The 25,582-nt window shown below is 29.8% G+C and overlaps 1 protein-coding gene across 2 annotated transcripts in view; it reads right to left on the bottom strand.

Moving 5' to 3' along the window:
- Window positions 1-25,582, bottom strand: part of Axn (protein axin) — a 100,691-nt gene that overhangs the window by 46,049 nt on the left and 29,060 nt on the right. The window contains exons 2-6 of one of the 2 annotated variants that reach the window (XM_075375539.1): window positions 24,753-25,108; window positions 12,515-12,764; window positions 10,648-10,905; window positions 8,600-8,885; window positions 2,665-2,886 (exon numbers count right to left, since the gene is read on the bottom strand). In XM_075375539.1, the coding sequence (XP_075231654.1) occupies window positions 2,665-2,886; window positions 8,600-8,885; window positions 10,648-10,905; window positions 12,515-12,704 (956 nt within the window). In that variant the 5' untranslated portion in view covers window positions 12,705-12,764; window positions 24,753-25,108. The remainder of the gene's footprint in view (window positions 1-2,664; window positions 2,887-8,599; window positions 8,886-10,647; window positions 10,906-12,514; window positions 12,765-24,752; window positions 25,109-25,582) is intronic. The other variant, XM_075375540.1, reaches the window with a different exon arrangement.

Raw genomic sequence — 25,582 nt, 5'->3', positions numbered from 1 at the left:
CACCCATCTATCGACTTTACCTTTCATATTGTATATTGGTGTACCATCTTTGTTTAACATATTTTTAGATTTTAATTTATGTACCCCAAAATTTTCTTTAACTTTCCTGTATGCTCCGTCTATTTTACCAATGTGCATTTCTCTTTCCACTTCTGTACACTTTTCTTTAATCCACTCTTCTTTCGCCAGTTTGCACTTCCTGTTTATAGCATTTCTTAATTGTCGATAGTTCCTTTTACTTTCTTCATCACTAGCATTCTTATATTTTCTACATTCATCCATCAGCTGCAATATATCATCTGAAATCCAAGGTTTTCTACCAGTTCTCTTTATTCTGCCTAAGTTCGCTTCTGCTGATTTAAGAATTTCCTTTTTAACATTCTCCCATTCTTCTTCTACATTTTCTACCTTATCTTTTTTACTCAGACCTCTTGCGATGTCCTCCTCAAAAATCTTCTTCCTCAAGCTTCTCTAAATTCCACCGATTCACCTGACACCTTTTCTTCAGGTTCTTAAACCCCAATCTACATTTCATTATCGCCAAATTATGGTCGCTATCAATGTCTGCTCCAGGGTAAGTTTTGCAGTCAACGAGTTGATTTCTAAATCTTTGCTTAACCATGATAAAATCTATCTGATACCTTGCAGTATCGCCTGGCAATATAGCAAGTAAGCAAGTCAATTTTTTGATAAATCATAATTCATTCTTGAAAATTACTGTGTAAAAATTGACACATTTAAATATACACACAGGATATTTACATTAAACAAAGAATATTATAATAAAGTAGAAACATTTACGGTACGTATTAAATTTATTACATCTTGCTTTATAAAAAAACAATATTATTAAACGAAGTCTAATTAAATAGACCAAGATTACTTGAAAATACGAAGTCTGTTCAGAAAATAACCAAACATTTTTAATTACATGCCAACAGAGATATTTAGTGATGTGTGGTTGGCAGCTTTGTGTTCCACACAACTTTCTCTGAAACCACATGTTCTTGCAGTGTTGATATCTCATTTAGGTTTAGTGTTATTGATTATTTGAGTTCAACGTGTTTAAGTGTTTCAACTTCACCTAAGTGTTTTAATAGAAATGTTTCAACTTTTGAAACAAGCTTACAGAGACGATGCTCCGGGTCATACAAAATGTTACGAATGGTTTTCACAATTTAAAAGTGCTCGTCAGTCAATTGAAAATGACTCTTGACAAGGAATGACACCTACATTCAGAAAATCAACGATCTGGTGCGTGCAAATCACCGATTGACGACTGTCAGAGAACTTACAGAAGAGGTTAGCATCTCAACTTGATCCTGCCATGACATTTTGACTGAAAAATTGAACATGCATCAAATTGCAGCAAAGATTTTTCCTTGTTTGATGACAGGCACAGCAGAAAGAACATCGAGTGGGCATTTGTCTACAACTTCTTAAACAGACCAATGACGATGAAACATTCACATAAAGGATCGTAATGGAGATGAAAGCTGGGTTTACGGCTATGACATTGAGACAAAAGCTGAATTATTACAATAGATTGGCAAAGGATCTCCACACTACAAGAAAGCAAGTTAGTCTCATCCAATGTCAGAGTGATGCTCTCTGTTTTTTTTTTTTTTTTTAGATTTTAATGAAATTCTTGCCACAAGGGGAAACAGTAAACCATGCAAGGCATTCATATCAAGGCGTTCTACAATGGTTACATGAAAAAAAAATCCACTAAAAGAGACCAAAGTTGTGATGAGACAACTCATGGTTCCTTCACCATAACAATGTGCCCGCACATCAGTTTTGTGGCAAAAATCAGAACTGTCATTCCTCAGCCTCTCTACTCGCCAGACCTGGCTCCTTGTGATTTCTTCTTATTGCTGAAATTAAAATCAGTGATGTAAGGACAGCACTTTGAGACTATTGATGACATTAAAGGAAATCTGTCACACCTTAAAGACTATTTTAAATGAAGCTATCCTCAACTGCCTTGCGAACTGGAAACACCGATGGGAAAAGTGTGTGAAAATAGGGAAGGGGAGTACTTGAAGGGGACAAGGACCAATAAAAATCTGTAAAATTAATAATAAAGATTAAAAAAATAAAGTTTGGTAATTTTCTGAACAAACCTCGTATAGAAAAATACTAATCTTAACACAATGAAATATCTAATGCAAAATTAATACAGAGCAATGCTCTGACAATACAAGGAAAATCATAAACAAGAAGATACAAAAATCATTTTGATCAATAAAATCATTTTTTCTATATCAGAAAAATATATACTTTAAAAATTAAATAAATGTCAATAAATATAAGATTATAAAATCTATAAATTGGGATAGTTTAAAGTAGTTGATAGCACACATCATAGTGTAATGAATTTATTAAAAATAAAAAATTTATTAAAAAGCAAATTAAACATCATTCAATATCTTGCACTACTCCAGTTTGAATGCAATAGTAAGTAAATCAAGAACTGCTACATGTTATTTTTTTATTTCAAAATGAATATTGCAAATATGAAAAGAGTAAACTCAAATATTCATAATTAAAAATACAATTTAAAAAGAAAATATATATAGATTTCTTGAAAAGAAAATAATTTTATTAAAGTTAATAGGAACGACAATCAAAATAACAATTAACTTTCGCAAATATAACTACCTTGAACCATTTTGTACAGTTTGAACGTGTTGTAAATAAAGGTCCGATTGTAAAAAATTTGGGTAAGTTGTTTCTGTGATTAAGCGTTCCACTTCTTTTTGCGATCGATCGAACACAGCCGCATCTAGAGTAGCACCGGTATTGCTGGCTTCTTTTATTTTTTCGTTTACTGCTTTCCTTAATTCTTCTCCAATTTTTAGTTGTGTTTTCAGGAAATATCTCCTGAAAAAAAATGTATAAGAAAAGAAAATATAAAAATATAGGGTCACTAACGCATATTAATGAAATGCTTGTATAAGGAAAAATGTGAATGAAAATAAGATTACATGTTTTTAACAAAAATAATCAGTAACAGGTATGCTATAATGAATGATTTGTTATTGACATAAGTAACTCCACAACTTCAAATCCTAACAGAATAATAAATATCTCAACATTCCATTTAGAAATGAAAAAAAGGAGAGATGTAAAAAAAATATGAATGAATGCATGGAATAAAATAAAGAATAAAATAAAACTAAAGATACAGAATGTAAATTTAAAATATATGAACAAAATAAAAAGAAGTGAACAGTTTCATCAAATCACATGAAAAACAAAAAAAAAAAAAGTCTATTAAAAATATGTACATAATTATTTATAAAATCATTTATTAATCAAAAAAAAAATTGTTTTATTCAATGGTTTTTTTTAATGAGATCTTTCAAACATACTTTCACTTCTTCACTGTACATTTAAATGTTAATTATCTGTCACTGAAATAAAATGGTCATAAAATCTAAATAAATATTATTTAAAAAAACTTAAATATAAGAAACTTAACATTAGTTCAAAAAACTTAAGAAAAGAATTAATATCAATAATTTAAAGTTTTTACTGTTTTCAATTTATTCTAAAAAAAAAATTATCTGAAGAAACAAAGATTTTTGTGAAAATAATGTAACAAGATAAACAGTAAGTGAAAATAAATTGCACAATTTATATAAATTATATTACTTTTGCTGCTAGAATGCAATTTATTTGTAAAATAGAATATTTTATTTCTTCAAGAAAGAAGTCTTAGAGTTACTACCACATTACTGTCTAGTTTCTCTATTAACCATGTTTTCTAAAATATTTGAAGAAATATACTCGCTCAAATACTTACCTATTTTTTTTTAAGTTTAATTTTAGTCTAATTAAAGTTAGTTAAATTTATTTTTAGTTAATTTAAAATGTTTTTGCTCATCCCATTCGGTCTGTGGTAACAACAGATTTTTTTAAAATAAATAATTTTTTTTAAATCTTTTTTTACCAGTTACTTTATTTGGCATGATCAGACTTGATAAATCGATTTTCATGAAATTTTTTAAAACTTCGTAATAAGAATAATTTTATTCCAAAAAAAGTTTACAGGGAACGCAATGTTTCCCTTCATTTGAGAGGTATTGGGAGCTGGCCTCTGTGGTGCAGGTGATAGCATCTCGGCCTTTCATCCAGAGGTCCCAATGTCAGGCATGGCATTTTCAACTGATATAAAAAGTGCCATTTCATCTCAACCTCTGAAGTAATAAATACCTAATGGTGGTCCCAAAGGCTATATATTGAATTACATATATACATGTTTTGCTGCACTTTATTTAAACTTAATTCATTTGAAAGTGAGATATGATCCTCCAATTCTTTAATAAAGTGGACAGTTACACAATTGCATTGTGGTGGAAACCACATTGCATCACATTTTTTGTGGTGTCTGATCAGCATTTTATATTGGTTCATATATTAATTTTTTTTTTAATTTAAGTATTTTGATATATTAGCAATTATTAACCTCTGTAAAAATTTTTGAATTAAAATGAAAAGTACATAAAATTTTATTTCACTAGTAACTTGATTTTTTTTTTTATTATTATTATTTGGCCTCATTAGACCACTTAGTCAATTTTTGTAGGAGGGGTTTTTCAGTTTCCTGTTAGCCCAGTACTTCTTCATTCTTTCGTATCTTAACTTTCTTCCTTGATCTGAAATCACCCTTCCTATTGTTTGTCTGTTGATTTTCATTTGTAGTCTAGTTTGTTTGTCTGAGTTTCTTAATTTTGTCTGTTTTGTTCAAATCTTCCACTGTAATTTCGAGTTCCTTGATGTCTTTTTTGATTTTTCTAATCCATTTTATGTTGGTTTTGCTATTCCATAATTTCTCTATTATTTTCCTGATGATTCTATTTTCCGGTGTTCTGATTAGGTGTCCCAAGAATGAGATTCGTTTCTTTTTGATTGTGCTGGTTACTGGTTCTATTTCTTTGTAGACTGTTTCATTTGAAGGAAGCCTCCAGTGAACATTCTTTTGATATTTTTTGTTTATGCACGTTCTGACAAAAATTTTTTCTATCTTGAGGATCTTGTCTATTGCTGCAATATTGGTTGTTTTGAAGATGGTCTAACTCGCACATATCATTTCTGGTTGTGTGACTGTTATATATTGTGTTTTAATTTTGTTGCTATTGAGAGACTATTTTTGTTGTAGGTGTTCTTGGTAAGATGCAGTGCCCTAGTCAGTTTGTTTAGTCTGTTATTCCAAGATTCGTTGTGCTATCTCTTGTAATGATTTTATTTGTTGTTTACTTTCTTGTATGTTGTTTGCCAGAAGGGCCAGATCGTCCACAAATCCTAGGCAGTTTAAATTTATGTTGTCTCTACATCTTTAAATTTTTACATTCTTCGGGTTTTTATATGAAGTTGGATTCGAACCGATGTGCCTTCCCCTTGAAAGATCCAAATATTTCATTAATTAAAAGTTTATTTGGCTATAACTCTGGAACCAATGAAAATAAATACCACTTATGATATATCATTGAAAAGCTTGCAATGAGGGCTTATTACTGCAGTTAAGAAAACTCCAAAATCCAAAAAATTTGTATTTTGGGTTTTATTGGACACTTCTGATCCACAGAATTGCAATCAAAAGGGGAGTACAACTAGATGTTACAACAGTCCTAAATAAAAAATTTCAACATTCTATGACTAATCATTTTTGAGTTATGAAAAACACACATGTATGTAGTCACATTGAAACTAGTCAAAATGGGTTCAGGAATGGTTAAAATGGATATTTTCATTGAAATCTGAAATTTTTCATAATCACAATACTTCCTTTGCTTAGTACAATGTGTCGAGTTAATATCCTTGGTTAATAGGCTTGTTGTAGTAAGTACAACCTTTACCTTGGTTAGGGTAATTACTCTATGTATTTACCACTGGTTCAAATAATAGATAAATATAGACATTTAACATTTCATAATTAGATATGATCATTTATATTTCAATGAATAGTACAAGATTATGTATAAGTGTATATAAATTCTTTTAATGATTCCATAAATGATACATTGTTAAAGAATATATTTTGTATATTGAATCCATGAATATTGATAGAAGAAGGCTGGACTGACTGAATGTAGTGCGTTAGCCAGCTTATATAGTGTGTATGGAGCCGCTGGATCATCAGGAGCCAAGGGTGAACCAATAGAAAGACCTTTAAATCTTAAAGTCCTTCTTAAATAAATTTTTAATATCATGCACCGAGTCTGAACACAAGGAAGTAAAAATGTGTTGGGAGCTTGGGACGAGTCAGCTTGAGACCTTGGATTGTTTCTTTGATAGTGTGGGATATGGTGTTCTACAATGAAAACAAATAAACATAAATTTTTATTTTGACTGATACATGATAATACATTGTATGTAGGTTAGGAATGTGTGCAATTATTATAAAACCAAAAAGTAAATATGATTAAGTCCATATTAATTATTAAACATACACACATGAAATGATGTTAAAATAAATATAAAGTATACTACGATATTAAATATCCAAAATAATTTACAACTCAAAAGGAATTGATGAAAAATTATCTTGAGCACAAATTTATTAACTTTGAACAGGGGGCATAAAAATCAAGGTATTCATTATTTCTGTAAAAATAAATATTTTAATTGTAACCTGAATATATTAGTAGGATGACTTTTTAAATAGTTCAGTAATTTATTATCAAAAATTGTAACAAAAGCATGATAAAAGCTTTCTCTTAAGCCAAAAATAATATTGTGTTAAATTATACAAACACAGTTTAGTTCTCTAGTTTTATATAGGTGGTACTGTTATTTTTAAAAGTGAATATCCTTTTTATCAAAGAAAGCTATAAACACTGAGACAAATTAGCATATTTAACATTCTAAATATTGGTAGAAAGAATTCCTATGGGTGCTGAAACAATGATCTGACATCCCATTTTTGAATCTTAAAAACTTGGTTCTGACTTAAAGCTCCAAGATGATATTATAGTTTAAATGGGAAACAAAATACATACTTAACAATGATGATAAGATTAGTGTTTTAAGGCCTTAAAAATAGAATCAGACAGTATAAGTGGTGCATCCTTACTCTGGTTTAAGACTTATATTTCTTACAGATTTCACTGGGTTAAAGTCATGGAGATAGATTGAAAAAAAAAATGTTTATGTGAAAAGAATCTCTCATTTTGTGGAATGACACTGGTTTAAAGATTGGTTTTCTCTCACTTGATTTATATAAAAGAATTGTTTTAGACATAATTATTGTCTAAACAAGAATGTTGATAAAATACTTTTGCAAATGATACTTCTGCACTAGCGAAATAATCTTATTTGAAAGAAATCCTAGAAGCAATCTTATCTGGCTTCATGCATCTAATCAAGTAGTTTGAGGCAACAGTGCATGTTAACTTCTCAAAAACTATCTTGCTTCCCTTCCAAACCAGCCAAATGCAAAGAAAAAATGATAATTTGAAACTCAATCTTTAATCATGAGAGGAAACTCACCTTTACATTATGTAAATTTTTTGGGATTAAAATTCAAAATAATATTAACTGAAAGAAGCAAAGTGATGATTTAAAAATCATAGAGCATACAGACAATAAGTCTGTTAAATGATGATTAACAGACTACACGCAACCACTTTCCCCAGGTTTTCTATTTCAAAATATCCATGACTACTGTTTCAAGGATAGTATCTGTCAATGCCAAATGTGAGGGATATTTTTGTGATCATCTCCTATATCTTTCTGGGATCTGGGTTGAGAATATCTTAGGATAATTAAGATTCTTGTAGAAGTAAACTCATGAAGTTTGTGCAATAACTTTTTCAACTGCTTAACCAACTAGAAATCTACATCTAAATACTAGCATTGCATTATATACTACAATTATTATTATTATTATTATTATGTAATGCTACAGCATTATATACTAGATATAAAATACTAAAAATTAAAAAAAAAAGGTAAGGAAATATTCTACTCACAAAATAAGCATCTTTCCAATAAATAAGTGAACAGAGCTGCAGTAGCCTTTTACCCCCTTTCAATTAACAGACTCTCTTTATTTGATGGCAGTCATCCATCAAATATGGGAGCAAAAATTTACAATAACATGGCAAATTATAGAAGTAATTTAAATTTGTGTTATTTTAAAATAAAATGAAGGAATTTACAGTTAAAATATCCTTTCACTATGGCTGAATGTTTCCAGGAATATAATATTCCTGGAAATATTGATAAGATTGGTTTATTAATCAATAACTAACTAATGGTTGAAACATACTTGTGCATTGTAAATCACTGTTTAACCAAATTTATAGGATTCATGTAAAAAAATAAAGAATTTAACTGAACAAGTCCAAATTAAGAAAAGTTGAACTGTCAGGTAACAAATCTTTTCATTAAAAAAATGACACTTACAACTCAGTAAAGCAAATTTGAAATTGATGTGTCTATATGACTGTATAACAGTATCCTCTATAATAATTTAAGAACTCTCATTACCCAGTTCCTTTCGTCATTCATATTAGCTTATGAAAAACATTAAAATATTTATAAAGAAAGGAATCTATACAAAAAGAAAAAGAAAGAAATATATATATACCTGTAAATGGCTTTGACAAGACGTGTGATATGTTTTGGATCTGTTTGTTTGCGAAGACCTTCGCAAGCAAACCAAAACTCTAGAGTGTCTGCATGTGAACGTCCCTCTGACTCTAAATAGCTTCGAAAAAGGGCTACACCATCTGGATCCTGAAGAAGTGCATGCAAGTGGCGTGCCCAACGCAAATATGCTGGTGGAGAACAGCCCAATTCCGGTGGTTTGTCTCTCAGTGTGCTGCTTGAATCCGGTTCGTATCCCATTTGTTCTGTACCTGCACCCAGAGGTTCTGTAAAAATAAAATTTTTAAACTTGTAAAATTTTACACTTATAAAATAACAAAACAATTTTTAATTACTAACTGTAAAAGTTACGGTGTAGTTCAGGTAATAAAATAATGTCTACAAACTTGAGCACATAGAGTTCAATATTAATGCAGAAAGGCAACTACTTATGATGTAACCTCAGAAGTAAATCATTAACTTATCTGAAAAGAAGAATATGACACATGATTTTTATACATATGAAGCATGTTTTTATAGTAAAATTTATTTTGAAATAAAAAATTGAAAATTTTATTACTACACAAAAAAAACTACATGTATTTTTTACTTTTCTACATACCTGCCTTCAAAACATTTTTCATACTGTTTTCGTAGAATTTGTCGACAAATTCCATGAAATTTGTTCTTCATTTGCTCTTCAACAAATTTTGCCACCAATAACTTAAATCATGCAGCAATGCCATTCTTCAATCTGTCATCATCGTCAAATCTTGGTTATGAAAGCCAGTGTTTAAGGTGAAGAAAAAGAAGGTAATTGCTAGGAGTTAATCAGGGCTGTAGGGTGAACAAATTGAAGATTTTCCAATTGCTTCACTGTCTGATTTGCCATGTGGCCAGGCATTGACATGCAAAAACAAAATCTCACAGAATAGCATATATAGTTTGTTATAGCTCTTCTAAAATTTTTATATCACCATTCACAGTAGTTCTATGAACACTAAATAAAACAGGCAAAGCATAGCTTCTTTACCAAACACTTTGGTTTGAATTTCTTCAATCTATGAGATGATGAATGTCACCAACGCATTGAACATTGCTTTGTCTCTACATTCGAATAAAAAACCAGTTTTCATCTCCAATAACAATGTGATCAAACAATTCACCACCTCTATTTTCATAATGCAATCAAAATTCATGCGTTACAGCAAGATTTTTTCATTAGTTAACATCTTTGACACCCATCCAGCACACAATTTTTTGTAATCCCAATTTTTCAATCAAACTTCATAAATAAAAGATGACTGTAACACTATGAAACACTAGCTTCCTCAAGATTTTTTTTCTAACATTTTCAATCAAGTCATCCATTACCATGCCCAGCTGCTATTTCTTCAACATGAAAGTTCATTCACTCTTCTGAAAATGAACAGCAACAGTCTTTCTGAAGATGATAATATCCTCATAATATGGACTCATAATATTCTGCCCATAAACATCACAAATTTAAATGAAAATTTCAACAGCAAAATTGTTTTTTTTAAGGTTAAAAATCAGATTACTCCTCTTACTTCACACTCAACGGAATCACAAATTATAGCACTCATTTAAATGGATAAATATAAACATCAAAATGACTGAACTATTATTACTAACAGCTGACTATTGACTGAAATAATTGAGCTATATTTACTTTATCATTTTACATCCTGTACATAGGCGGCAAATTCAAAACAAACCATACTTTAAAAACATACCTCATATTAACTACTTTTATATTTTTAGACTAATATAAAACCAAACATATTACAATGAAGTGTAACAATCAATTTTGTTGATAAAACTTTCTTCAAGATCAATAATTTGCTAAATTAAAAATGACAATCATAAAAAAAACCCAAAAAAACAGGATTTAAGAATGAATAGAGGATAAAGTATTTAGAATATTACCAGATACACGAAAACATATGTCACAAAATTTAAAAAAAAAAGCATGACACAAACTTATCTTTAAAAATAACTTCAACTTAAGTGAATTTATTTTTTTACCCGGATAACCTGAATGAGTCGACTGATGATGCGATGATGAATGTTGGTGATGATAATGATGATGACGATGATGATGTGTCATTGGTATAGGTGAACTTGCACCTCCTGACAGAGCTTTGTCTGGGGTTACACATCCTGCAGCTGAGGCTGTGCTTCCTTGCTCTAATATTTCACGTTCACCTTCCTCTTCCTCCTCCTCCTCTCCCTCCTCACACTCTTCTTCCTCTTCTTCAACAGGATCTTTATTTATTGCTGCTGCTGAAAAAACCACATCTGTCAGATAAATTTTAAAATATAGAAAAACAGTTAATTTATAAAATAATCTACTAATAGATAAATAAATAATACTAGTATTTAAACTAAACTAGAAACATGCATGACAATAAAATCCTGTTTATCTTACTTGACCATCAAAGAAAGAAAATTACATAAAACATTTTTGTATGAGTCAACTATAATACTTTTTAGTAAGATATACATATATAGAAAATAACTATGAAGTTAGGTACACCTACAGTAAGTTTATTACTTATGTTTCAGCCTGTAAATGGCAAGGGAGTACCAAATTTGCCTTTATTAGATTAAAAATTAAAAACTAACTTTTTTTTACCTGTATTTTAGAAAGGATCCTATACACCAATACTTTTTTTTTATTTATTTATTTTTAGTATCATTCAAGTTCAAGTGAAAATTCACTTTTACTTAATAACATGGAAGTTTGTAATTAACTGAAATTTAAAAAATTAAGAGAATTTAGGTGCTCTTTTTTTCAGAATTTTTAATAAAAAATTGTTGAAAACCCCTTTTTTCCTGAGGCGTTGAAAATACACACTCATTCAATAGAGATGTGCACAGAGTGCTTATCACCGAGATCACACTTGGAGCACTGATTGCAAAACTCTTGCTCAGTCAATTTTGGTTTAATACAAAATAGGCGTACACTTTTCTTATACAAAATATTCTCCTCTTTTGACTGGTATAGGACTTTCTTTTAAGTTAAGACTGACCATGTTATTTAAAAAATAATAAAATATACATTAAGTATTAAAATATCTACTAAATTACAAGTACAAGACTGAAGTACATTATGAGTTTGGATCCTTGTTTCAACTACTTTTTTGAATAATTTCATTGACAGAAAAATTATTATACAGTATAAATCTAACTTCACTTAACTGTAAAGAAATATTGTATAAGAAAAATTCTTCATATAAACTTTGAAATAAGAATCCATTATAATACATCAAAAATTCAAACAATGGAAAGAAGTTTGCCAAACATTGACTGAACAAGGGTTTTGCGATCAATGCCCCAAAAGTATGATATCAGTGGCAAGCACTCTGTTTACACTTTTCTATTAACCAGGTGTTTATTTTCTAAGCTTCAATATAAATAAGAGTTTAACATTTTTATGTCAAAAATACAATTAAAAAGTTGGTCTTATTAGAAAAAAGTGGGGGTAAAAAGGAAATAAGACTGGAAAATAAAGTGTATTAGAGAAGACTAAATGGAGCAAGGTTGCATTGGTTTGGGAATTTCAAACAAATGAATGATGAAAGAAAAATAATGAAATACACAATCATAAAGTAAAAAGAAGAAAGCCAAGAGACATACCTGGAGGGCATAATGAATCTGAAGAATGATTTGTGAAGATATGTTGAAAGAAAAATATACTTGAGGAATGATAAAAGAAATATTTGATTTTTGCCCAACTAATAAACAGGATACAATACATTAGAGAATACATGAAATTTCATCACATTAAATATTACATGTTATCAGTAAAAAGCTATTCTTAATCTCATATTTTATTAGATGTATACTTAAAAATGCACAATATTATATAATGAGGGTTTTCTTAAATTACTTTGCAAAACTGAAGATATCACTGTTTGTGAACTGCCGGTAAAACTTGTAGCAGCTGTACTGAAAGAAGAAACTGTACTTGTAGTTGTAGATGCAGTTACTGTAGTATTAATTATTATTGTTGAACTGTTGCTATTGTTATTAATGTTGCTGTTGTTGATGCTGTTTAAAAATTGAGGAGGAACACTCATGGCAGAGCCAGGAGCAGAAGCTTCTCCCACGAGAGGCTACAGCTGAGCATTCTGCTGGGCCTAGAAAACAAAATTAAAAACAAAATTTGAATTAAATATTTGAATTAAATATAAAGAATTAATAAATGATTGTTAATAAGTAAAATCTTTAATTTTAAAGAATATCCTAATACTGCTTCACATAGCTACAAAGTGCAAAATATTAGATAAATCATAGTTCTAACCACAGTTTTCAACAAAATGCAGATCAAGCTGTAACAAGATATACTTGAGCAAACATTTGTGACTCATAAACTGTTTTTACTGAATTTTACTCATTATACAAATTGGTCATAATTTCTGTTAGAATTTCAGCTCTGTTTGCTTGCTACACAGAGAATCACACTACTTAATGATGTAATAATTTGTTTTTTTTTGTTTTTTTTTAATAAAGAAGAGTATATATTTTATATATATAAAATAATATTTAGTTAATAATAAATATTAGCTATATATAATATATATATATATATATATTTATTTATATATGATATGTATAACATATCATAATGTTACAATTGTAGTTAATAATATTTAGTACATTATATATATATATATATATATATAGTATTTAGAAAAACTTTGCAGTACATAGAGATGGCATATCGATGAAGAGACAAACCAAAGAATTATGTAACGAACAGATACACTCGCAAACATAAGAAAACACAGACTTGCATTCTACAGCCTCATACAGCGAATGAACAGCAGACTCACAAAGAGGATCTTTGATGTAGTGAACGGCTCAATCAGGAAAATCAATTGACATCACAAAATAGAAGAGGACCTAAGACAGACAGGAATCAACAAGAAAATGATAGGAGAAAGAAGAAAAGTTAGAAACAAAATTATGAACACAAAATATGAAGAGAAAGAAAAGAAGAAAACAGGGGGAAAATGGACAGAACAAAAGAAACAGAAACAGAGTCAAAGATGAAGAGATTATAGGAACAGAAAAAGAAGGAGAAAATAAACAACAAGAAGGAGAAGGAAGATCACATAATCATGTAACATTCAAGTTCAAACGCTGTCAAAAATGAAAAATAATATATATATATATATATATATATATGAAATCTGTGAATAACTTCCTGGAGAAACCAAACAGATGGAAATTAGTTTGTATCATGAAGACCAGAACATAATAAAAGAATTGCAGTTCCAGGACTCCTACCTCAACAATGATGCAACATCTCTTTCCTATTCCTAAAAAAACTTTCTAACCTCTTGTCTCATTTTAATTAAATCTTTTCACAAGTTATTCTACAGTATTATAGTAAAGAGGATATAATTGTATTTTATATATCTCATTATATTTTGTAGAATCTTATGTTACAGGATCTTGCTCTTTTATGTGACTATGTAATGAAATAATAAAATTAAAATAATCCATCATGACAACTGTTTTGTCATGATTATTAATTACAATATAATTATGATAAATATATAATTATACTGAGAAAAAATGTAATAATTAGACAAGTAATAACCTCAATACAGAAAATTATGGAGTTAACCTATCTATAATCTAATGTCATCATTATCCCCTTCTGCAATAGTACAATTAAATTTCAACAAATACCACAGTCTTTTTTTCCAGCATTGACACAACTTACAGATCTGTTCTATTCTGAACTATTCTTTTAAAGTAAACAAAATGCTACAACTTACATCTCTAAGTATTTCCTTATATACGGTTGTTTTAATCAATTTCTTCCATTACAGTTTTTACTAATAAACTTCCTTCCTTTCATAGTTGTATTAATTAACCAAGGTGCCATTATTTAAGATCCACTATAATTCTTCTTCTACTGAAAATTATCCACAAGCTTCTTTTTTTTCTGATTCAACTTGTAAGCTCTTTATTCTGGATCTTATCGACCAAAACATTCAAAACTCTTCTAAAAAGCTCAAAAGCTCTTCTAAAAGTTCTTTTTCTCCTTTTTCTTCTTATAACATTTAACTGTCATTAATGCAGTATGCTTCATAGAAATAATCTTAAAATTGATTGTAGTTCCTGCACCTACATTTGATATTACAAGAACAAATAATCTAGTCCTTTAACAAATGAAGAACAATATGATGCCTAGCACTAAACTCCGTATTAAAAGTACTAAATGCAATTTGAATTACTAGCATTGTGGGTCATGAACTAAACAATAAACTATTCCAATACATCCTGATCAACAGATCACCCTTTCTATATCTCTCTCCCTTTCTTTATCCTTGATCCCTCTTTCCTCATCAGTTTTACAGGGTTCTCATTAGGATCAGATCTGCAACAAAGAAAATAGTTTTCTAGGGTGCAGGTATGATCCTAATAGGTTCTCTACACTGAGAATGCCATGCCTGAATGACCAGTGCATCATTGTAATCAGGTATGGGACCGTCTGGACTGACCAACTTGAGGATACTTTCTTCTTAGATAACTACACAACCAGCCAAATGGCTAAAGTGTACATCGGATATAGCTACATAACTCCTAATAACAGATATTACAAATAAAATTTTAGAGTAATTCAAGAATGACCAATATCTCAAGATGAGATACAGATAATTGTGCTCACATAAAATACCCATTACGCCCTTACCCCAACACAGCTTGCCCAGCAGACAAAATTGAAAATGACTTGAATATACAGGTGTCCCATATAAAACGCAACCCATCAATCACTCATCCATGAAATTTCAAAAGTCAAGCTTACTCCCCTACTCGTTACTGAAATGGACTCGGCCAACATCTGAACACCGCGGCGACGCAGTAGAACACTACCGATAGTAACAACAATGCAATCATAACGTTCAGTGTATTGCAAGAGACAAGATGGGTTGTCAGAGACAAGTTTTCGCTACATGAACGTGTTTTCATTGTTGAGTCATACTTCAGTACGAAATCAGTGGTTGCAGTGCAAGATTTGTTTCGCCATAAGTACCCAGATAAACAAACTCCTAACAAAACATCAGTATTAAGGTTAGTTGCAAAATTTAGAGAGACCGGTTCGGTTAATAACAAAGAACACAAAAGATCTGCGTCAGTGTTGAATACAGATACAGTCACTGAAATCAAAGACCGATTACTCGCCTCGCCAAATAAATCGATCAGACGTTTGTCTGCTGAAATTAATTTGTCTAAATCAACTGTTCATCGGGCGACCAAACAATTACAATTAAGACCTTATTGCATTCAAACGGTTCATCAGCTTCTTGAGCCCGACAAAGAAAAACGGCTACAATATTGTCAATGGTTTCGTCGATTTCTGCGTGAGGGAATTAATGTTATTGATTCGTTATTTTTCACAGATGAAGCATGATATGTAACAAATCAATACAAATTTTCACTGTGATCACTTTATCGCAATTGAATATAATTATACTACTTTTATTGATTTATGTGGTCTATTAAAAATATTGAACCCATTAACTTTACATTATAAAGTTTATTAATAAAATAACCCAACCAATAGTAAATAAGACTGGTGACATTCAGCAATGTTGAGTTCAAAATTTTTATTCCACTTTTAATACAAAAAAAATTGTGAACAGTTCTGAGGAGGTCAGGAAAACAAATATACAATATAGTATTGATGCAATAAATTTAAATTAGCAATATTCACATAATAGTCAGGAAACAGAAATAAAATCTTTTTTGTTAAATATCTGAAGGTTAAATTAAGAATCTCTGTATAGTAAAGATTTCTAAAAAACATAATTTGTATTACAACGTACTGTATGCTGAAAATAAAATTTAAATTCTAAAACAGGCAGAAATTCTGTAATAGATTATAACACCAAAACCTAATTAAACCATCTGTTCGAATTCATTATTATTAAAAAAGTGATCTAAAGAGGAAAAAATTGTATAAAAGATAACCTAATGACACAATCTAAGGAACTAACATAAATAAAAAAAAGAAAACAATTAATAACTTTCAATCAAAACTTTTTCACTAGTGGAAAAGGATAATGAGATTATTATAATTCATTAGTATTCGAGAAATCTGGTGCAAAATTTATTCACTCAGAAAACACACACAGCTAAAACATAGTAATACAAGCTCAAAATATGTGTTACTTTGTTATATTCTGGATTATTTTGTTATATTTTCCAGGATAACCTACAGGGTTGGTCGAGTGGTAAACTCGTCATCACAAATCAACTGATTTTGAGGTTGAGAGTTCTAAGGTTTAAATCCTAGTAAAGGCAGTTACTTTTATACAGATTTGAATACTAGCTTGTGAATATCGCTGTTCTTTGGTGGTTGGTTTCAAATAATCACACATCACAGGAATGGTCGACCTGAGACTGTACAAGACTACACTTCATTTACATTCATATATATTATGCTCATTCATCCTCTGAAGTAATATCTTACGATAGTTCAGGAGGCTAAACAGAAAAAGATAGATTGGCCAGAATATGCTATTAATTATTAACTACAAATGGTAGGTGAGAAACAGAGCCATGAAATCAACAGAATTTAACTTTCTCCAATTTATCCTGCTGTACAGAAAGAAAAATATTAATTGATATTGCACCTGCTCACTTTTAATGTCAGTTTTTATTAAAGTTGACATCAAATTCTGCATGTTACAAGATTAGAGATTAAGGAATAATTATATTTTAAGTTACATCAACAAAAATTAATGATTTCCAAAAATGTTCAAATAAAATAAAAAAATTGAGCAAACAAAACCATGTTAATTAGCCAGTTTTATAATTTACAGTATCATTATAATCTCAATTTTATACATTTTGCAAGCCAAAAGACTGTTGTTTACATAACATATCAATGACTTTAAATTTATACACATACACACATTTAATTAAAAATTTAATAAAAAGAAAACTGATTCTGCTTTACTTTTTCTTTAATAAATTTTATCAACCTGAAGAAATAAAAAGAGAAGCAAAATCAGATCATCCAGTTTAAAAATGGCAAATTATGACATATATTCTTCAACTTTTACAAGCTTTTTTTCAATGACTGCAAGTTTTTTATTAAAATGATTATAATTATTATTTTGTATTACAAAAAGGGTTTTTGTATGTAAACCCTTTTTTATTACATAATATTATTTTTATTAATAATAATATTATTATTATTACATTTAAAAAATATGCACAAACTAGTGACTCATAAGAGTAATACAAAAGATGAGTCACTTTTCAAGATGCTTTCTCGTGATTGGTAGTCGCAGACAAACAATACGAGCAATGAATTGAAAACAAATTGGTCCGAACCAAAAGATTACCGATCGATACCATGACTGTTTGATAGGTCTTCCCCCACCATAATCAAACTTAACGCACCATGCGCCCAAGGACCAGAAGAGTCAATAAAAACAATTCTGGAAATGAAATGAACATAATTTTACGTAAACTGAATAATAGAAAATAATATGAGTATAATGTTATTGAAAAGAATAAAAACAAGGATAAAAAATATAAATCACAGAATAAATGAAATAAACTATCGTATAAGGTGTACAGAATCTTTTTTTATCAATTTCTAAAAACCATTGTTCAACTGTCAAAAACACTTACATTCATACTTCATCAAACATAGAATAGAGCAAAACACATACCAACATCTTTCAGAAAACTACCTCCTCGAAGCAAAAAATGACTAAACCCCAGGTGCGTGCACGTGTTTCTTTCACAAAACACTTATAATACAATTAATAAAAGGATAAACAATACGTTAGACAGAAAGGGGATGTTTACTCCTGTCATAACTCGCATAAACTGCGACTGAATCAAGAGGGGGTGAATGCGATAATAGTGCGTTACAAAAAGAAGGGATGCCAACATTAACAATGAGAGTAAATCTGCGCAATGCCCAACCGAATCGAACCAAAATACCAAAAGTTGCGCAGAAGAATCGATTTGATTTGTCCGTAACAAAGATATAACATAAATAATACTTGTAAAAAGGAAGCGTAATACAGCAGATGTTTAAAAACATAAAGAACTGTAAGCAAAACCTATATTAAGAGATCGATGAAATAAATTGAGCTGCCAATCATAAACATATTATGATATGAAGTATGGACAAACAATAGAGCAATAGGGCATCTACTTTTACCACACATTTTCCGCTTCAATGGTTTAACCTTTAACTATTCCAGGTATAAAATACACAAAAATGATGAGTTAAACATATAAAGGATCAAATGAACCATACCTTCCTATTTTGATTATAGAACAGACAGTTACTTCCTAATTATGTACTTGACTTAAAATCAGCATTAACCAAGTATACTAACCAAGTATTATTATACTAACCAAGTATATACATACATATATATATACAAGCAGGAGTGTGAATGTGTGGACACACACACACACACACACACACACAAACACACAGAGAGAGAGAGAGAGAGAGAGAGAGAGAGAGAGAGAGATAAACTGCATCTCAAACTAAAACTGTCAAATATAAAATGCTATAAACAGAAAATTTTGGTTTTACCAGACAAACCACTACCGTTAAATAATTTTTGAATAAAATATCTCTAAAAAATAAAACCTTCAGTAAATATTAATATTTTCAATAACAAAACCAATGAAATGAAACAATTATGCTTTTCAATGATGGTGAAAGACATATGTACATGAAATGCATTAATTACTGCAGAATAAACACAAAGTTTAACACCCCCTACTTCAAACTTTTTATACAGAATCAACAGGTAAACAAGTATACTTCTTTAAGTAAAGAAACATATAACATACATAAAGAAATTAAGTGGCAATTCCTTTCTCAATTAAAAGTTTTCTACTTCATTTCTTTACCTGCTATATATGTATTTACCTGTATAATCAAATATATTTATAACGAATATTTTGCATTCTTAATAAAGGAAATGAAAAGCTACTAGATCAGGTGTTCTTACTTTTCTCATCTACATCCTGTGCTTTTCTTTTCATTTTTTTTAACCTTTTCTTTCACCAAAAGCACTAACTATTTTATCCTTACTATCCTTTCTTTTTTTCTCGTTTCTATTGCCTCCTCCTTCACATTCTGTCTACATCACATATTTTAAGAAACAATATGTCCAGACTTCAAACATATGTTAAAGTTATTTTTCTTCTGGTCAACTATGATTTTACCAAAATTCTTTCTTCATAATCACTTTTAAACACTTTCCATTACTTTATTATTAGTCTTTCAACCCTACACATCTTCCATTCCTACTCTTCAAATGCTTTCAGCTTTTCCATACCTCTCTATTGCAAATCCTGTCCCCAATACTCAGAAGTATGATCCACACACAACAGTTTCCAATTTTTCCCTCACATTTAAGTGCATTTGGGTATGACACAATTTCCTTTGCTAATATGAAGATATTTGCCATACTAATTCAACTTCAATTTTTTTTTTATTCAAATTTTCTAGTACAAATGGAGCAGAAAATGCCCCCTTCACTTATAGTTTTAATATTTTCTCATTCCATTATTACTTTATTATTCCATTTCACTTCCATTAATTTGTAATCAATTTTTATAACAACTAGTTTCTGCAACATTTTCAAATCCTGACCCACATCTAAAAATGTACTGTCATCATAACTTATTAATATTAACTTCCTGAAATTTAATATCTGTGCTAAACTATCGACCATCTTTAATTATATATCTGGTATAGAAAGGTAAATCACTTCTTTGAGAAAGTAACTAACTACACAATGAAATTTAGTATCTGTGCTAATCTATTGACAATCTTTAACCATGTTTCTGGTATAGAAAAGGTTAATCACTTCTTTGAAAGAATAACTAGCAACACAATGGATGATAAAAACAACACCCATTTTTTTCCAAAATTTTTGCATATCCATTCTTAACAAACAATGAAAATAATCAGCACCACAAGCAGTGCCATCTTTAAAAAGTATGCAGATACCGTCAACTTATCATGTTACTTTATATACCGGATGATCATTTGAAAAGTTACCACATTTATTATTCAACAGCTATCACTCCCATCCAAATCAAAGGGCCTTCCAATGAGGTGCCACAAGCTACATCATCTCATTTAAAAAAATAAGTTTTCAACCCTTACAAATTTAGAAAACATTTAAGGTCGAAATTTTGTGTTGCTAATTTAAAAAATAATTTTCACAGTTTTAATCCACATATTATAATAATTTCAAATGATTTAAGAAGTAATATCACATAATTTTAAAGTTATTTTTGTTAGACTGAAATTTAAAAAAAGTACTACCCCAAATAATTTTTTGCACCTACTGAGCAAAGGGGTGGGCAGATTTTAATTTTCTTTTCACTAAAATTCATTATTTTTTTCAGGTTGTCAATTAATGTAATTAAATGTTACTACTGTCATTTAAGATTTCTGAGTTGGTGTAGATGTAGCAGAGAGGGTGGGTTCCATCCCTTTGAAAATTTTAAAAAGGTTCCCCCCCCATGATGGTGTACATGCCTGCAAGCAAAGATACGATGGGGCTGACAGCTGTTGAATAATAAATGTGGTAACTTTTCAAATGATCACCTGTATATTCTAGAAGCTAGACTTTTTTTCTGTAAATAACTTAACTTATTCTTTAACTAACACAACTAACTGGTCTTATGGATACAAGCTATGTCCAGAAAAAAAGGAAAATATTTTAAATAGCACAACTATGTTCAACACTTATTTGCTGCTACTCATTAAACTACTGGCATTGCAGTGGAATTCTTTAGAAATAATATTGTGTTTACCAAATTTTACTATAATGTTTTATTTCCAGCCTACAGGCATGTAAGTGAGTTTGTGTTTTGAACTTGCAATAAAAATTTCTGAGAAAATAAAATGAAGGTTTTTAAACAGCAATACATTTATGTGAAATTTTGTTTCAATTTGAGCAAAATATTTACAAAAACAATAAAAACATTGCAAAAAACTTATGAGGAAAATTTATCAGCCACGTATACAGTATTATATAACTGGTATCCATTTTAAGTTAAGCAAGCCAAAGTTGCTCAATAGGATTATGGTATTAGTCAATTCTAACTGGAATAATGGTGTTATTAATTATGCAGTGCAATTCATGTTGTCAAACATTAATAAAGAGTTTTATCTGTAATGTAACATTTAATGAAGGCAATAAAAAGAAGAGGACTGAAATATGGACAAGCCAGAAAGGATTTAAAGTGTAAAAGACCACTGGGAAGGTGTTTTTAAGAACAGAAGACACTAAAGCAAAAAACATAAATCTGATTAAATTGTAAAATTACAAGTAAGTAAAATCATTTTTAATACGTTCAGTTTTTATTTTGTCAAACATCATATGTTATATGAAGACGATCATTCCTTGTGATATAATTATCAATCACTAAAACTCAATCATTTTTATTAGATTTTTCTTTACAATTCAACTACAATAATTAATGTGCCGGTTCAAAGCCTACATAAATTCTAAGTTCTTGTAAGTTAGCATTCTACCTAATACAATATCAACATAACCTAATGCTCATTTCACTCGCTAACCTTATTTGTATTGATAATATTATCTTAGACAATTATTATTCCATTACAAATAAACATTTTCAATTTTATTCTACGATTTATGTATACTGCAATAATGTGATTTTGAATTTATTACCTGAAAACTTACACAAGGGATGATCAGAAAGTAAGTTACACCCTATCTATGAAACAAACACATTTATAAGACGATTTTTTTTTTTTTTAATTGAATAAAAAATTACATATTTTTATATATTTTTCGACATAATCACAAAGTTTTTCTAAACACTTTTCATACCTTGTGACAAGTTTTTCAATTTCACTCTCATAACAATTTCATCCAATTTCCTTCAACCATTTAAGGACCACTTCCTTCAGTTCATCATCATTAGCAAAACGTTTCCCTCCAGGTCTCGCTTGAGAGGACCAAACAGGTGGTAGTTGCAGGGTGCTAGGTCAGGGCTGTAAGGTGGATGAGACTACACTTCCCACTTAAATTTTTGCAGTAACTCCTTGGTCACATGAGCTGAATGAGAAGTAGCATTGCCGTTAAGAAAAACAACCCCATCGCTCAATCTTCCAGGCCTTCGATCTTTAATGGCTTTAAACAATATTTTTAAGTCTCACAGTAAGATTCAGTATTGATTGTTATTGCTCAGGGCATAGATTCACTGTAAACAACTCCCTCAGAATTGAAAAAGACTGTCAGTATAACCTCTTTACGAACATGTGGGGATATTTTCAATTTTTTGGCTGCAGCGAGTTTTTGTGTCTCCATTCATGTGATGCTCATTTTGCCTCAGGAGTGTAATGAAATTAAGCACCAAGCTCCAATGTGATGACTTGTTTAAAAAATTGTGGACCAGTCCTAGAATAATGTTGCAGAAAAGAAAAAGCAGACACAAAATGTTTATGGTTGTCAGCCAATAGATGTGACACCCATCATGCACATATCTTATGGTAACCAAGTGATCATGAATATCGCAACACACCACCATAACTGATGTTAAGTTCACTTGCAATCACTCTAATTTTAATGCGCTGGTTACTCAAAATCATTTCATTTCCGTGTTCCGCGTTACCGTTTGCAGTTGAAGGACGCCCAGCATGCAGTTCGTCACTCATATTTGTTCTTCCGTTTCTGAACATTTGACACCAATTAGTGATCATTTTGTGACAATATTTTTTGCATTCTCAATGTATACCTCAACAATCTGGTGAAGAATTTCACAACAACTGTTATTTTTTGCCCACAAAAATCAGACTACTGAATGCACTTCTATGCTGGACAAAACTTCTACAGTACATGCCATATTGACGACACTACACATATACTAAATGTCGTACAAAATTGCTGCTTGGGGAGCATGAAGACAACAATACAACCAGTGTTGTCACCACAAGACATTAATATATCCCTTTCAGTTCAAGAACATGGCAACTTATTTTTTGATCCACCTCTTGTATTTTCTTGCTTTCGGTGTTATTTGGTTTTGCTTTGTGGTCTCCCGGCATTTAATATTTAAGATTAATTAGATGGGGGTTAGTGGGCAAGGAGAGTATTCGGTTATCTTGATATTGTAACGCTAACTGACAAGTAGCAAATTCTGTTTATAACATTTTGTACAACACATTGCATAACAAATGCACAAGTCCACCAACCTCCACGACAGAGTGGTTGCATCTCTGCATTTCATTCAGAAAGTTCTGAGTTCAAATTCCAATCAGGTTTTATATATTTTTTACATGCTGTAAAATTCATTTTATATTTTATAAAAAAACAACATTAGAAGGATTGCTACAATCAGGAGCATATAGTTACTGGAATGAAATAAACAAAATATTGATAACCACAAAAACAAGGTGGTTACCATTTTTTTTTATCAGTCAGTTTTTTTTTTTGATGCTGTAATATTGTGTTCAAATCTTATTAAATATGTAATGAATTTGGATTTCCACATTATTGCAATACTGATGTTGTATGGGATGAGAAGCCTATTTGTATTTTCTAATTAGGAAGACACAGCAATGCAACTTAAAATTTATCCTGCAAGTTCAAGTAAGAAAGATTTTTAAACACCTTTCTTTATTACGCAAAAACTGTGATGGTTTTAAGTGCTCTTTCATAATGTCTATGAATAAACACAAATTCAGATATTAGTCCGCCTTGGTTTCACATGAAAATCAATATTCCAGGTAATGTTTGAATCAAAATCCAATTTTAAACATATAAATAGTTTTTTTTTTCATAAGAATAATTTGGAATATAATTTGAAATATTTCTTCCAAATTTTCAAGCCAACTTTTTAGGTTAGTCAGTAGTCAGAAGCAGTCTGTACATACAACATTACAGTTTATTTTTTAATATTTTTCTGGCCTACTATGTAAAATCATAAGTACGAATAAAACTGCTGAAAAGCTATTTACAAGGTTTGTTTATAATAATGAGTTCAATAATAGAAATAGATTAGGACAAAAACAAAGGCAATATAAGTAAAATCTTTTACATATAACAATAATAATAATAATAATATATACTTACCTCAAAGGGATTTGAATCAAGATGACTCGATTCTGATTCTTGTATTTTTTTATGTTTATTTATTATATATTCTATTAATATCTCATTTACTGTTATTTGTAGTAACTGAATATAATTAATTTTGGTAACACCATAAAGACCGATGTATATATGTACATGTAGGAAGAGATAAATATTTTTATGAAAATTTCTATATTGTTTTCCTTTTTCTTTCAATTAATAAATATTGTTTCAGATTTAACAATTAATATAATACACCAAATAATAAATATAAACAATAAAAATTAACTATTAATCATCTATTAACATCGTAAAATCATAATTATCAACAATTATTAATCACATGGCGACGTAACCTGTAATAAACACAAACAGAAAAAGTATGAATACAAATGGCACCATCTTTAAATCATAAAAATGGAATTTTGATAAGACATAAATTCTGATCAGAAATAACCAATAATTAGATTTTTTTTATAAAATACAAGTTACTGTGAGCATTTTAAAACATATTATTCAACAGTAACCATTTACCACATGAGCCAATAGTCAAGATATTAAAACAACTTTTATATAAGTTTAAAATAAATTTTTTATTCAAATTAGTAAATAATTATACACAAGAGATCAGAAAATCTACAGGTTTGCTACATCATGACAAAATGAACTGCTGCTGCATCTGTAAGGAAGAATCAATAGAAAACTGTAAGAAAACATTAGTCGAACCAGAATCTTAAAGTATACCCTTTATAATCAGTTATAGCATTAATGGTTACTGGCTACTATCTACTGCTATATATGAACCATTCTCCTCTTTAAACAATCAGAAA

This window comes from Lycorma delicatula, chromosome 9 (genome assembly GCF_047948215.1).
Source record: "Lycorma delicatula isolate Av1 chromosome 9, ASM4794821v1, whole genome shotgun sequence".
In the NCBI taxonomy this organism is placed as follows: Eukaryota; Metazoa; Arthropoda; class Insecta; order Hemiptera; family Fulgoridae; genus Lycorma; species Lycorma delicatula.
Note: the sequence above shows the minus strand (reverse complement) of the source record. Positions and strands in the feature narration are given on the sequence as shown.